At 49.7% G+C, this 15149-nt stretch overlaps 2 protein-coding genes across 2 annotated transcripts; one reads left to right on the forward strand and one right to left on the reverse strand.

Annotated features, from left to right (window-relative positions):
• Window positions 1–1824: 1824 nt before the first annotated feature.
• Window positions 1825–5571, reverse strand: SMAC4_09791 (uncharacterized protein; the record flags this gene model as incomplete). The annotated part of the gene is made up of 1 exon (XM_003343372.2): window positions 1825–5571. One exon carries the CDS (start codon window positions 5569–5571, stop codon window positions 1825–1827), a length of 3747 nt encoding a protein of 1248 aa, XP_003343420.2.
• Window positions 5572–14807: 9236 nt separating this feature from the next.
• Window positions 14808–15104, forward strand: SMAC4_13763 (uncharacterized protein; the record flags this gene model as incomplete). The annotated part of the gene is made up of 1 exon (XM_066091599.1): window positions 14808–15104. One exon carries the CDS (start codon window positions 14808–14810, stop codon window positions 15102–15104), a length of 297 nt encoding a protein of 98 aa, XP_065947085.1.
• Window positions 15105–15149: the final 45 nt, after the last annotated feature.

The following is a 15149-nucleotide window of genomic DNA, read 5'->3' on the forward strand; positions in this document are numbered from 1 at the left end:
GACAAGGGCAGTGTTCTGGGCTTGGAACAGTAGTTCAATTCCGCTGATAAACTACTTTGGTCCCGAAGGCCTTGTTGAATCCTCTGAAGCTTTTCCATCCAGGCCGGGCTTCAAGGCCTTCTTATGCCAAAGAGGTTTGGTGCGTACTAAGGTACGTACCAAGCCTTGTTGCTTGAGGCCTCAGGGTATCTATCTAGCGATCTTCATACATGTGGGTCTTCCTGAGTGCCTTCAACCATTCTACTTCCTTCTTCTGGCGCCGATCCTCGTTCGGTCGCTCTAATCCTTGCTTGGTTGCTGTGATCGCTTCTGTGATGACTGGGGATTGCCTCATCTCGCTTACTAGCGTCGTCGGCAGTTCAGTGGTTGGCTCGCTAGCCTGAAGGCGTCGAGAGGGGCTTGGGTGAGCGATGCTGGTAGCTGAGAGTCTGGCCAAAGCGAGGTTGAGCCTCGCGGCCTGCGGCCACCGGGCATTCATGAGGCTGATGTCAGGCATTGAGACTCTGCTAAGCCTCGGCAACCCTAACCCAGAACTATGGGCAAATGTCCGTGTGACACCTTCGGCCTCAACGAAACCACTCGTACGGCGATGACCGATGAGCAAATTCTGGCTAAACTGCTTACTAGAGAGATGGGCAGATGTGAAGTCTGCAAGAGGTCAAACACCCGGGTAAGTTTTCCCTGATTACCACAAGGCTCTTTCTTAGGATGATATACTGATGCCGGAGCATCTGCCAATGTGACATGTCTGGAAACCAGTATGTGACGAACCGTTACAAGCACAGGAGTATTATCGCTGGGATAGAACAATAGAGTAACGGAGTAGTAGCCAAAAGGTACTGGTAGGTTGTGATAGCTATTGCTTGCTGAAGAACCAGGTATAACGAAGGCCGGGAGGCCTTCTTATATACTGGTCTTCAACCCCGTCCCGTGGTCCTATCTGATTGGTCAATCTATCTAGCTTACATGAGGCTCAACGATTGGATCGTAACACAGTACGAGCCGTGTGGAGCTTGCAGACTACGTTTGTGTTGGAGGTAACGGAATGATACACCACAAGTGGCATTGAGTGTGGGAGTGAATTTCGTGTATTGATTTTTTGTTAAAAGAGAGAGAGAGAACAGAACAGAGAGGACGGAGTCCGACGTGGTTTATATACAAGGTAGCTATGTGTGGATCGTATCCACTTAGACAGAAACGCCAAGGAATGTGATGGCTTCAACAATAACGAAGGTTGCTTCCCGGCCTTCTTATATACTGGCCTTCGTACCCGTCCCGTAGTCCCGTATTCTCGGGACTTCGGGACCCTAGGTTCGGACTGCCTTTCATTGGTCAATACATCTAGCTTACATAAGGGGTTTCTGATTGGATCGTAACAAGGTGATTGCCGGGTAAGTCGCCGGAGAAGGTGTCTTCCGAATGAAAAAGAAAGGAGAGAGAAACCCCAGACCATCCAGACAAGGCAGCAGGATGCTTGTCGTCAGATCCATATCCCGAATTGTGAGATGCGGCGAGACATCAATGGATCCCAAACTGTAACCATAGTTTATGGGAACGATCCCAACCTACTGAGAAGCATCTTCAGCTAGAACAAGCCTATATGAGAATGATTCCAAACTACTAAGAACAAAACTATCCGATCGCAGGTTTAATGTACTCGAATGACTCACAACTATAAAAAGGACAAGAAGATCCAGCTACCCAGATAATACTGCAATAAAGGTTGTCCACCATGGAGAATAGTATCTATAATTCGCAAGCGATATTCATTTATACCTTTTTGCTATACCGAACAGCACCTGATATTCTTTAACTTCAGCTATCCTATTTAGGCAAATCAGACCTGCCGTTTGTTACACTTGTAGATGGAAACCCTTGCCTTGCTCTCATCACCATGTTCATAAACTCCTCTTCATTATCAATGTTCATACTTCCAACCCACTCTGGCATATTAACGCATAATTTCTCATCTATAAAATACCAACTGCACTGCTCATCAAAGCTACCTCGCAAGAGAACTCTAAATAATGGCTCAGCAAACCGCCCATTATGAAGAGTAGTGTAAAACTCCTTAGATCTTCTTAATAGAGCCTCTGCTAAGTCGCTTGTACTTTTGGATTCCAGTAACAATGCTAAGGCCTTAAGGACGTCGTCGGATAAGCTGGACTGGGCTTGCAAGACACGTAAGGCAGCCTCTCTAACAAGCCAGTGCTCGTCTTCTAGACGTGCTACTACAACCGTAAGGAGCTCGTCGGATAAGCTGGACTGGGCTTGCAAGACACGTAAGGCGGCCTCTCTAACATTCCAGTCCTCGTCTCCTAGACGTGCTACTACAGCCGTAAGGAACTCGTCGGATAAGCTGGACTGGGCTTGCAATGCAAGTAAGGCAACCTTTCTAACATTCCAGTCCTCGTGTCCTAGACTTGCTACTACAGCCGTAAGAAGCTCGTCGGATAAGCTGGACTGGGCTTGCAAGACTCCTAAGGCAGCCTCTCTAACATTCCAGTCCTCGTCTCCTAGACGTGCTACTACAGCCGTAAGGAACTCGTCGGATAAGCTGGACTGGGCTTGCAAGACACGTAAGGCAGCCTCTCTAACATTCCAGTCCCCGTGTCCTAGACGTGCTACTACAGCCGTAAGGAACTCGTCGGATAAGCTGGACTGGGCTTGCAAGAATTCTAAGGCAGCCTCTCTAACATTCCAGTCCTCGTCTCCTAGACGTGCTACTACAACCGTAAGGAGCTCGTCGGATACGCTGGACTGGGCTTGCAAGATACCTGAGGCAGCCTTTCTAACATTCCAGTCCTCGTCTCCTAGACGTGTTACTACAGCCATAAGGAGCTCGTCGGATAAGCTGGACTGGGCTTGCAAGATACCTGAGGCAGCCTCTCTAACATTCCAGTTATCGTCTCCTAGACGTGCTACTACAGCCGTAAGGAACTCGTCGGATAAGCTGGACTGGGCTTGCAAGACACGTAAGGCAGCCTTTCTAGCATTCCAGTCCCCGTGTCCTAGACGTGCTACTACAGCCGTAAGGAACTCGTCGGATAGGCTGGACTGGGCTTGCAAGACTTCTAAGGCAGCCTTTCTAACAAGCCAGTGCTCGTCTCCTAGACATGCTACTACAGCCATAAGGAGCTCGTCGGATAAGCTGGACTGGGCTTGCAAGACTTCTAAGGCAGCCTCTCTAACATTCCAGTTATCGTCTCCTAGACGTGCTACTACAGCCGTAAGGAGCTCGTCGGATACGCTGGACTGGGCTTGCAAGACTTCTAAGGCAGCCTCTCTAACATTCCAGTCCTCGTCTCCTAGACGTGCTACTACAGCCGTAAGGAACTCGTCGGATAAACTGGACTGGGCTTGCAAGACACGTAAGGCAGCCTTTCTAACATTCCAGTCCTCGTCTCCTAGACGTGCTACTACAACCGTAAGGAGCTCGTCGAATAAGCTGGACTGGGCTTGCAAGACACGTAAGGCGGCCTCTCTAACATTCCAGTCCTCGTCTCCTAGACGTGCTACTACAGCCGTAAGGAACTCGTCGGATAAGCTGGACTGGGCTTGCAATGCAAGTAAGGCAACCTTTCTAACATTCCAGTCCTCGTGTCCTAGACTTGCTACTACAGCCGTAAGAAGCTCGTCGGATAAGCTGGACTGGGCTTGCAAGACTTCTAAGGCAGCCTTTCTAACAAGCCAGGTATCGTCTCCTAGACGTGCTACTACAGCCGTAAGGAACTCGTCGGATAAGCTGGACTGGGCTTTCAAGATAACTGAGGCAGCCTTTCTAACATCCCAGTCCTCGTGTCCTAGACGTGCTACTAAAGCCGTAAAGAATTTGTCGGATAAGCTGGACTGGGCTTGCAATGCAAGTAAGGCAACCTTTCTAACATTCCAGTCCTCGTGTCCTAGACTTGCTACTACAGCCGTAAGAAGCTCGTCGGATAAGCTGGACTGGGCTTGCAAGACTTCTAAGGCAGCCTTTCTAACAAGCCAGTGCTCGTCTCCTAGACGTGCTACTACAGCCATAAGGAGCTCGTCGGATAAGCTGGACTGGGCTTGCAAGACACGTAAGGCAACCTTTCTAACATTCCAGTGCTCGTCTCCTAGACGTGCTACTACAGCCGTAAGGAACTCGTCGGATAAGCTGGACTGGGCTTGCAAGACTTCTAAGGCAGCCTCTCTAACATTCCAGTTATCGTCTCCTAGACGTGCTACTACAGCCGTAAGGAGCTCGTCGGATAAGCTGGACTGGGCTTGCAAGACTTCTAAGGCAGCCTTTCTAACATTCCAGTCCTCGTCTCCTAGACGTGCTACTACAGCCGTAAGGAGCTCGTCGAATAAGCTGGACTGGGCTTGCAAGATACCTGAGGCAGCCTTTCTAACATTCCAGTCCTCGTGTCCTACCCAAGAAGTAACCAGAGTGACGATGCGTGGCGGGATCGTTGGTCGCGTTGCTACCAAATTCAAAATTCTGATCTTTCCACCGATCCCTACTTCCTGCATGGTGTTGAACAAAACTGACTCTGGAACTTCCACCTCGCTTGCTAGACGTGTTGTGCTTGTGAATTTGTATTCAAAGAGCAGCCACTCTTTCAGCTTGTCTTCCAGCGGCTTTCGCAGTGAAATCTCCGTCGATATTTCGCTCAAACAATGCATAACCAGCCGTTGGTGCGTAGGACCTAACAAATCATGCGGTTGGTCCTCGATCGCTTGGAAGAACTTCTCTGCCTTGCCCTTGGCATCAAGCAAGCCGGCAACAAAGCGCCATAGGATGTCGTAACGGGCTGTGTATTTGTTCTTGCCAAGAAACTGGATAGCCTCGATGATAGTAGGATTTTCATTCTTCTGACCATTGAGTGCCAGGTATTCGAGTGGTTTGTTAGCCTCCCACTGCCGTACAAAATACCGAGCCGCAAAGTACTCTTGATAGGTCAGATGTAGAAAGTGATAGGTTTTGTTACTGAATTCCGCCGATGAATCTGATGTTCGGAGAAAGGAGAGGCACGGCACTGTCATAGTGGGTGAAATACCATGGGCAAAGTGGCTGGATATTTGTCCGAGATGTGCTGATTCGAATTCAATTGTGTCATTCTGCAGTCCAGTAAAAGCAAGGCTTTCCAGAAACAAAATCTCTTTTAGAACGTGATTTTCAACTTCGGTCCGATCCGCCCGTTGGATGCGAGCTGCTGTTATTAGCTTGCCATCGTGCTTCTTTTCCAACCGCGGGATATCCTTCTTCCATAGACTTTGGTCGATGGCTCGGTAAACGTCCGTCACAGTGTCAAGCTTCGAGCTGTCATTGACGTTTTTGTTGTCCCAGGCAAAACAGAGCGCATCTAGCTGAACTGGGATCCGCATAAGGCCTTGGATAAAGCTACGACTTTCAAGAAACGACTGAGCGCAGTCAGCTGTTTGTCGGTCCTTGAAAGCCATTTTAATATAGTCCTTCACTTGTTTTGGGTAGAACCCAATCGTCTCCAATTCGAGATCCAGGCGAGTCGGAGGCTTGGCGTATGGCCGGGACGTGATGATGACGTTCGGCCGATTTAGCAGGTTATTGAGGAAGGCGGACATATCGCCTTCGTTCAAGTCCTCCGATACCTCATCTAAGCCATCAAGGAGAAACAAAGTCCTGCTCCTCTTCTCCGGTGCATCGAGCAATGTATTGTATAATGCTTGGGAAAGGTGCTCTCCGTGATTCGACATAGAGAAATATTCATGATTGAAGAGGTTGATGTAGTTGTATCCGGCCTGGCGTCGTCTTTCTTCCAGCTTTAAGTTCCGCAGAGGCACCCACAGTACACGGTCGAATAATTCAGTCCATTCGGGCCACTCGCCACGAATAAACGAATAGACAATCTTCTTACACAGAGTAGTCTTCCCTACTCCGGCGCGTCCTCGAATAAAGATTCTTCTTGGTTGCGTTTTGCGACCGTCAGGTCCTTTGCGTTCCTTGAAGAGCGATGGTAAGTCGGCTTGAATTGTCTCGTCTGGCGTTTCTACCTTCAGTCGAGCGGTGAGCGAAAACGGGGAAGATTGCGACACCGACTCTTTTTCTGATTTCTTTTTCGAACGATCTTTGTCTTCGCCGATCCGCTCTGTAATGGAAAGGTTGATGTAACACTGATCCATCGGCAGTTTCGTGCCTGAGAGCCGCTCAATCTTGAGCCTATCCTCAGTATAGCAGTTATCACGTATCCAGGCATCTGCTTGCGTGAGGGGCGTTCCTTCACAGATCTTTCCAATAAACTCTTTGATTTTTCCAGCAACCTTCTTGTAATCTTCGCATCCAAGGCTGCCGAACTTGTTCATCAGAACATGGGGCCGACTGAGTGGTAGTGGCTTTCGAACAATGTCTAGTCTTGCTGAGGAGCTATCAACTAGCTGGCAAGCGTTAGTTATAGTACGGGAGACGGTGGTACTTTTGGATTCTTACCGGTTTTCCTTTGAAGAACAAACCCGGTAGCCAAGGGAATATCTTGCGCCACAAACTCGTCCTTCCAAGTTCATAAAAGTTGAATACTAGCCAGTTCGGATGCTGTAGACACAAATGTGTGAATTCGGATACGAGCGTTTCAAGATCAGAGGTTGATCCCTTCACACTGCCGAGTAGCTTGTTCACTTTTCGGTCGCGGATTAATGCCCATGCGGTCAGACCTGGATCTGCCCAGTGAGCTACCTCTTGGAACGAAGTCCCTCGGAATGGGGTAGCAAGGAAGATAATGCCATGTGTTGCTGTTGTGAGGCGGGAACAGTTCTCGCTCTCTTTATCATTGGCGGCGGTCATAAGAGCCCTCATTAAGATGATCCCCCCAAGACAAGAAGCGATAAAAAGGATCGGTCTGTCTCTTGTCTTGTTCTTTACCAAGAGTTCTCTGTTGATGCCATCAATTAGGAGCGCAACGATCTCGTCATGAAGTTTCGGGACTAATTCTGACGGTTGAAGTAGGTTGGCAGGCCAGTCCAATGTAAAGATACGTGCCTTTTCTACGTCGACCGGGAGCAAATCGGCGAGCCAATTGATGCTAACGTTGGGGTTCCGCCGATCCCGCCATGTCCACGTATCCGGCGACTTCGTATCGAGGCCATGGATGGCAATGATGTCAATGACGGTGTCTCCATTATCCTTGTTGACTTGATTGAGGCGAACATCTTGCCCCGTGGATCTTGTGGAATCTGAAGTGAGCCTCGCCGGAGACGACGGCGCGGGACCGGGACCCGCGGGCGCACGGAACCAAAGCCAAGCAGCGGTCGTACAGACAAAAAGACATAAGACAGTGTTCCATACCGCCCAAGAAATACCTTTGTTGAAGTCCATGGTAATCAAGGTTCGGGTACCGGGAGAGGGGCTTGTACGGCCGTGACCGAGAACCGTGCTAGTATACCTGCACCGAGGATATTGCGTACTGGCGGACGTTAACGGGGCTACTCCCAAGTGGATGTTATTTCGGCCTTCGTGTTTGATAGCGTAAATAAAATGTTTGATAGCGCAGATGATGTGTTTGATACCGATCGCTTCTCGTAGGCAGGGGCTCAAATGCTTGGTGTTAAAAATCGAACTGGTTTGGTGATCTTTGCTCAGCCTCACGTAGAAGTAAGGCCGAAACGATATGAAGCGTCCATGACAATTATCTCGATCTGAGAGGTCAGATATGAAGGGTTTGGTGCTCGGTGTTGAGTTGGCTCATATGATAGGCTGGAGCCTTTGATTGGGTGCATCCGACCATCGAGACTAGCTTCGGCGGCTAGGTACACTTTTGGTTAGCCCACCAACAACGCCGGTAGGTTAGCGATTTGAGACTTTGGAGGATTGGTTGTACCCTATAGGGCATTTGCTGCTGCAGCTGAAATGATAGCCTGATGAGCTTTAGCTAATGAATTGAACTTTGATGGGCTGGAGGTCCTGTTGCGCGGGTAATAGAGGATATTGGAAGGGGATTCTTTTATTTTTCTTTTCGTATTACGCTCTATCGATATATCTTCTTACTTTTATAAAAGCATCCACTGCGCAGTTGGAGATCTAATGCAAATACATCGACGTAGCTACCACCGACTGAAGACGGGAAACGGCACGAAATACCAACGCCGCGAGCACGATCATTATCACCATAAACGCGACAGATAGCTCCTGAGCCGGACATGGATCAAAAACCCCCATCAAGTCCAAACCGGATAACATCCTCTGATAGTTCCAACCCTCAAATCCAAACGACATATAAAACAGTACCTCCTACCAATTTTCATCCTCATCATTCACTTCCCCTTGACGTCCATATCCTCGCCGAACACTAACAGTCCATCCTATTGGGGTATCATCTACCTCTTTCCAAACAGCCCTCTTTTCCCTCTCCTTTATCACCCACTCCACTATCCATTCCACTACCAACCCTCCCTCCTCAACCTCCTTCACACAATTCTTCCCAGCCTCGCACCGCAACATCCGTCCTCATGAAGCAATCGACGACCTCGAATCGCTTTACGAAGGCCCTTCGCCCTCTTTTATTGCCCGCGAATCATTGCCGAAGCCCGCACTCGTGCCCAAACCTTCGTCGACACGAACGCACAGCTTCAATCACGCCAAGCGCGCAGACCTGACCGACAAGTTCGTCACCGGTGTCACTGCCTTTAAAAACATCGAGGACCGCTGCAAGAGACTTGGGGAGAAGCTCTACAAAGCCAAGCAGAAAAGCTACGACCTCGAGATGAACAACAACAACCCCAATCCTGCTGGTGCTGGCGGCAGCGGCCATAGGTCGGTGTCGCGTCTTACCAAGGACTTTGCAGCCAGAACTGGATAAGCTAGTTGCTACAAAATTGCCTCACAACAGGTTATTTAGGGTGGAAGATACTGTCGTCTTGTTATCTGTTATACAACGCAGAGAATCTAAGCTTGTTAAGTGTTTCGATAGCTGTGGTATTAATTGGAACATCCTGGAGAATGAGCTCCAGAAATGGAGCCGTCTATCACGTTTCGGGAAAAGACTCACGTTCAATATAGCGTTTAATTATATGGAGACGGGAGACCTTGCTACATCAGCTCGCCAAGGTACGAAACGAGGGTATTCGTCGGCTACACAGTACGTGCTTGCTGAGCGTGATATGGAGCTTGCCGCTGAGAAAGATGCCACATGCCAGCCGTCAGTTTGGAACTATGTATATCGTGTCATGCGATGTCCTGAGCGGGCGGGTGGTGGGCTGGGGGGGTGTGGACTGCCGTTTTGTGAACAGGGTGAACAACCACGAACGAATCAATGATGATGTATTGTGTAGAGTTCAGACTGTGTAAAAGTCTGGAGGTCTAAAACTAGGGCAAGGGAGGTCCCTGTGCGGTGGGGCCATGGCCAGAGGGAGCCATGGCTGGCCGCACGTGACACGGGACACCTCCAACACGTTTCTCGTCTGATGATTTCGGGTGGGGCGATGCCGGCCAAACGCTAAACCCCGCCAGTAAACGCCTGCAGCTTTGTAAACAGGTCAACCCGAATGCTCATTGCGAGGTAGTCGAGCCGCTCAGTGTTACGACGCTTAACGCAGTTGTGAAGACTTCTGTGTAAGAAGGAGGAAGAAGGAGTGCATGTCTGATTGCACGAAATACAGCAAGAATCGGGAAGTGGGTCCAGAAGGTTGAAAGCAGAGATCGCACAGGTGACAACGCAGCGGCCTGCATTGTTAAGCTCCAACTTTTCAGCACCCTCCCCCGACATCCCGCTGGCTTAACGGGCATAGCCAGACTTTGTCCCTCCTTCGGACTTACTACTCTGCCTCCGCCGAGGCTTCATACTGGGAGCATGAACGTCTTCGACCATGGTGGATTGGCATCTCAAAAGCCCTTTCGGTTATCCATACCGTGCCACTGCTATCATCTGCGGTGGTTGTCATGCAGACGCTCGCAGATATTGGATGATTGCGCTGTCGGGAGAGACATGAAGTCGGCTGAACAAGTTGCATCGTTGGTCCCGACTACTCCTTCTCCTCATTTTTACTGCCAATGCTCGCAAAAGCCAGATAATGGCGGCTATCAAAAGCTTATTTCACTGCCTCAGTAAGGCGCAACACATTCTCTTCTCTCTCGTTGGATTGGCAACGTCCTATAAATCAAGCTTGATGTCAGATGTCAGCGTGCCACATCAACGGTTCGTCCTTCAAGGATCAAATGCAGCTTTGATGCTGCAATGGAGGACATGCCAAAAAGGCAACCAGAGGGTTCACTTCGGGTAGCGTTTGTTTTGATATCAAGGCTTCAAGCCTCGCTTCGAGCCAAGCCCCATGCAAGGACCGAGTGCAATCTTGGTTGTTGTTGTTATTTTTAACGTCTACTTCCGCCCCCCGTAGGGCATGAGACGTAATAAGAGTGCAATCTTGGTGTTACCCGTGTAAAAGATCTAGCGGCAGTGTCAGAACGGTCAACTTTTCTCGTATCTGCCCAATTATATTCATCTTCTTAGCGGCGCATCCCCACTCACCGTAATGCCTCCGTCAGAACGATACGGAATGGGAGGTGGATGTTCAGTTTTTTTGACCCTACCACGTGATTAAAAGACCCGTTTCATATCCTTCCAACTCCCATACATAAGCTGCCCCTCACTGGCTTATCTATGGGAAAGCGGACGGGATCCCGAGTTTTCCAGTGGATATGGTCGTATGTATTTAGTAGAATAGAATTTTGGCGTTAAGAATTGAGTCTTCTTCAGGCAGCCATGGCAAGCTGCGGAGACGGATGCTGAAAAGATTCCAAGTTAGTTAGTTCCATCCGGAAAACCGGCGACACTCTTGATTTCCATCGTCCATGACACGATATGGTAGGGGTCGGGTAGTTTCTGGACATGAGTTCTGGACATGAGCAGGTAATAAGTATGTTCCCCCGAAAGCTCTGAGAGAAGCCGAATGCGGCCGATTGCGGATCCGACGATGTCGAAGCCCCATTGCTTGAAGCCTGGAAGACACTCATGTCACTGGCGGTGTCGAGGGTCAGAAGCCATTTAGGACACTTATAGCATACCTGCTCTTTTGCAATATGCAGCAGATGGCCCTGGAAATTACTTTGATACTCTGATTGTATCATATTCTCGATTCCTCGGAAAGACTGAACGAATCGAGGTCTCGTACGGCGTTTATCCAAGAATTGTAGGTACCCCCTTTCGGTCCAACTTCTTTTTCATATCCGATTGCAAGCTGTGATTTCTGGGTATTTCCGTATCAATGGCTATATAAACAGAACGGAAAATGAACCAGTCTTGTAGCGGCGAAGAATGGATAATTACTTAACCCAATGCCGCGAGACCGATGAGTGCCGCATAGTTTCCAGGCTGGCTGAGCTCCTCACATAACCATTCCATGTCGCCTAGTCAATCAACGAAGTCATCGCCCGGCAAGGAGGGAGCAGTAGAGGGTAGGTTGCTCATTCAGGGGGGGTTTTTGACGCCAAACTGTATGTTATTGGTTCCTTTCAGAGGGGTATACCGCTTGTTACGATGCTGTGATTGACGGTACCATGAACATCAGGGACCTGCCGAGCCATGATGTTATTTTGATGCCCATTAACAACGAAGCCTTCCAGATAGCTGCATGGTAAGGTCGTGGGAGATCAAAAGGAAACAGGAGAGAGGGGTTCGCAAGACGAGGGCTCGAGCAAATAGAGAAGGCAAGGCTTTGGTACCATCACACGTATTTCTGGTCCAAGATACCTCGTGTTCAAGGTGGCTGTCTGTTCCTTGTTGCGCGATGAACGGGGTATCTGGTGGGAAGAAGCCAATATCGCGTTGGGGAAATTGCTGAGCAGACTGATTGATGACATATTGAGAATAAACGTACACAGCGATTGGGCGTCGGACGTTTATCTCATGTAACATACATAGCCGTTGAATGGTAGACACATGCCAGCCTTATGTCAGTTCACTGGGTAGACTTAGGAACAGGTAGGCGCCAGGTTGATGGCGCCAGGCTCAGACAGAAATGCGGCGGGTAGCACTCGCACTCTTTCTCTCGATGTAAGCATTGCTGCGAACCATCTCGTAGAATACATCTTTGATGGCAAAACACGTGTGCTGCGGTTGAAGATGGTTACCCAGTAGCTATATGGACCACTAAAAGGTTGGAAAGTGATTCTACAGTGTAAGCATGGTGATAGTTTTGCAGACTGGGGTCGATACTAAGTCTGAGGTGGAAGAACAAGAATATTTTACTATGCTTCAACCACCTTACAATGGGGTTTCCCCAATCGAGATGCCTAGCCGTGGATGATTCGATGTGGTTTGGTGAAAGCCAACTCAGACCAAGGCCTGAAGGATGTTCATGTTGGGATTCAAATGTGTGATTCAACGCCTAACCTCGTCAGGCTCTGAGGGGGCGACCTCCCCTCACGCAATTGCATCCGTTAGGACAAGGTCCATGAATCTCGCGTATACTCGGATGCTGATTTGCTCATTGACTCATTGTTTCAGCCGAGTATCTCCCGAGCTGAGCATTCAAGGACACAAATAATGCGCCACATGCCATGGCCAAGGGAAAAAGCAAAACTAAGATGGGAGAAGGTGACACGGGAGGGAGTTGGAGAATTTGAAAGAGAAGAGCCGCCCCGGAGAAAAATCAGCCAAACACAAGTATGCAGCCGAATTGGAAGTTTGAAATCGACCTCAGATGGGTCGTAGGGATCGTCCAATTTTATCGAGGGCACGTAACTTTGACTAATCTTGCATACTCGTCAGGTCTACATAACCAACCGTCTGGCGACCTAATGGACGAGCGACTGGCCTCGAATGAATCGTTAACATCGTCTGATTATACCGACGGCGCGTAAGGAAACCACGACTGGTCTTGTTGATGCGACCTGACGTTTAGCGCCGCCAGCGTTTTTAGGAGTTGATGAGAAAAGCTCCCTTGGTGGGTGAAGAGCCAGTCGTTCCGGAACTGTAGCCTCCCAAGTGGAGATTGCGATACTGGTCTCTTCCACTTTCTGTTTCCGCGCTCAGGCTGCAGTGTACCTTCTCAGAGTAGCCGCCGTGGCTTTTCAAGACGGCATGCAGCGGCCAGTCAGCTCCCCACATGCCAATTCAACCAATGTCTTCCCAGGCTCCTTCCAAGCGATACATTCATCCCGAAGAAGTAACGTCGGGACTCAGATGGACTTCCTGGCGGCCACTTCCAACAATAGTTGGTTGTAAAACATCCAATGGAAGCATTGCCCGAGTCCAGTCAAACCTTCCCACTGTTTGTTTGTCAGTCTCGTCATTGTCGGCGGGAGATCCCTTTCGGCTATGTGGCGGCAAGCGCGGTTATCGGTGTTAGGATGGGACATGGCCGACAGTCGTTACCAAGTATGGTCAATCTGGGGGACAGTGGGACAATTACTGCAGGATTCTGGGCTGCAAAAGCCATGTGGGATGAAAAATAGAAGAAATGGCCAAGACGTGCTTCAAACTCACTGGGTGGTGTGGCTGGCTTGCACAGCGCGATTCGAAGTTGCCAACTGAGTTGCATCCAGAATTGTGGAAGAAGCAGGAACAAAATAATGTGAAGAGGAAGGTAGAAAGAAAGGTAAAGAGAGGCTAAAGAGGGAAAGCGGAAATTGTGTGGGTGAACATTGAACTTGGAAGATGAAGCTGATGTAAGGAAGCCGAAGGGACTCTTTGGCCACCAAGGGCCCAAGTTCCATTACTCGACAACATTGTCTGTGGGAGTATACTAGCTTGGAACTCTTCTTAACTCCGAGTCCATGTATCAGACAGAACTTTCAAGCGGAACGACCAGCAATGGCGTCTCAATCGACCCAACGATGCGATGAAATGATAACGGTTAGCTTGGGGTCGGAGACAGAATACATCCATACCTGGGGATGCGATAGAGTACCATTGCTGGTGATTTTCGCAAGAGGGAGAATGGCCGGGATCGGGACCTGGACTGGGAGGTGTGCCGCCTTTGGTGGGGCCGGGGATGTGGAGATTGACGGAAGGAGACGAGCCGGGCACGGGGATGGGATCGGTGCCAGGGGCAGATGGCTTGTGGATGGATTGACTCTCGGTATTTCAAGGTCCGGTAAAGTATTCATTCATCTGGGTAGGGGGAATTCTCCCAAAATAAGAAGCCCTCCGTTTTTGAGAGGAGATGGGAAGGCGAGGAACACCCGCCAAATGTTGGTGTTTGGGTAAGCACCAACTCAGGTGTGGCCGCTAAAGGGCCTGTTAGCAAGTTTGTGTAGTTGCCGTGCCTTCCCTATGCTGAAGCGTCTCTATACAGTGGGCCTGATAGTGCATATGGTCAAATGGCCGAATTCCACCGCCAAATTAACTGTTAAGCCTAACAGCTCGGCGTACAAATGTCGCTTTGTGCCCGGCAGGCTAACAATGCAAACGAAAGGCCTCCCTCTGCACCATCGTTTGCATCGCCGTTTGTTTCACGAGCTCTCGGAAATCCAGCAGCTCCTTCTCGCTCTTACTTCTGACCTTCAAACGCTCAAATCAGAACTAGCGGAGATGAAGAAGAATCACTGCCAATGCGGATGCTGGAGCCAGAGCCAGCAAGGCACGTCCGGCCCCTGCGCCAGCTGCGCAGCGACTTCCTGCCCTGAAGAAACACTCAGAAACATCGAGACAGCCCTGGCTGCGAGACTGCGGGACACGCAACTCACCGAGGATGAAAGGGAGGAGGAGAGAGAGACAAATGATGACATGGCGGAGCTTGACGAGGAACCGAGCCCATTTGGATTAGGAGGCTACCGGGAACACTTGACACCCCTCGATCTAGCTGTGTGGGACGCAGTGAGAGGGGTCGCTGCCACGCTTCATGAGCGCGGAGTCAACGAAGAATGGATCATCATGGCAATCCATCGCCTCTACTTTGTATCCTGCGGTACAGAAACTGAGCATTGGACGGACTTTCAGGAAGAGGGAAAAATCGGGTTTGAATACTGTCTTTACGGCGAATTCTATCACGGACACTTCGGTGCGTTGATTGCCGAGGGGAAATGCGTCTGCAGAACCGAACCTCCGCCCATACTGGTTAATAAGACGGCCAAATGTATTCGGGTGAAGAGGTGTCAGGATGGTATACTCGTGTTTAATTGGGGACAGCACATAGGGCTTCATCGTGACCTAGGACGCTGGGAGCGTTGAGCTGCCCCCTCACAACCGCATTTCCTAGAAAGCCCCGCGACAGGG

Source organism: Sordaria macrospora, chromosome 5 (assembly GCF_033870435.1).
Source record: "Sordaria macrospora chromosome 5, complete sequence".
Lineage (NCBI taxonomy): Eukaryota > Fungi > Ascomycota > Sordariomycetes > Sordariales > Sordariaceae > Sordaria > Sordaria macrospora.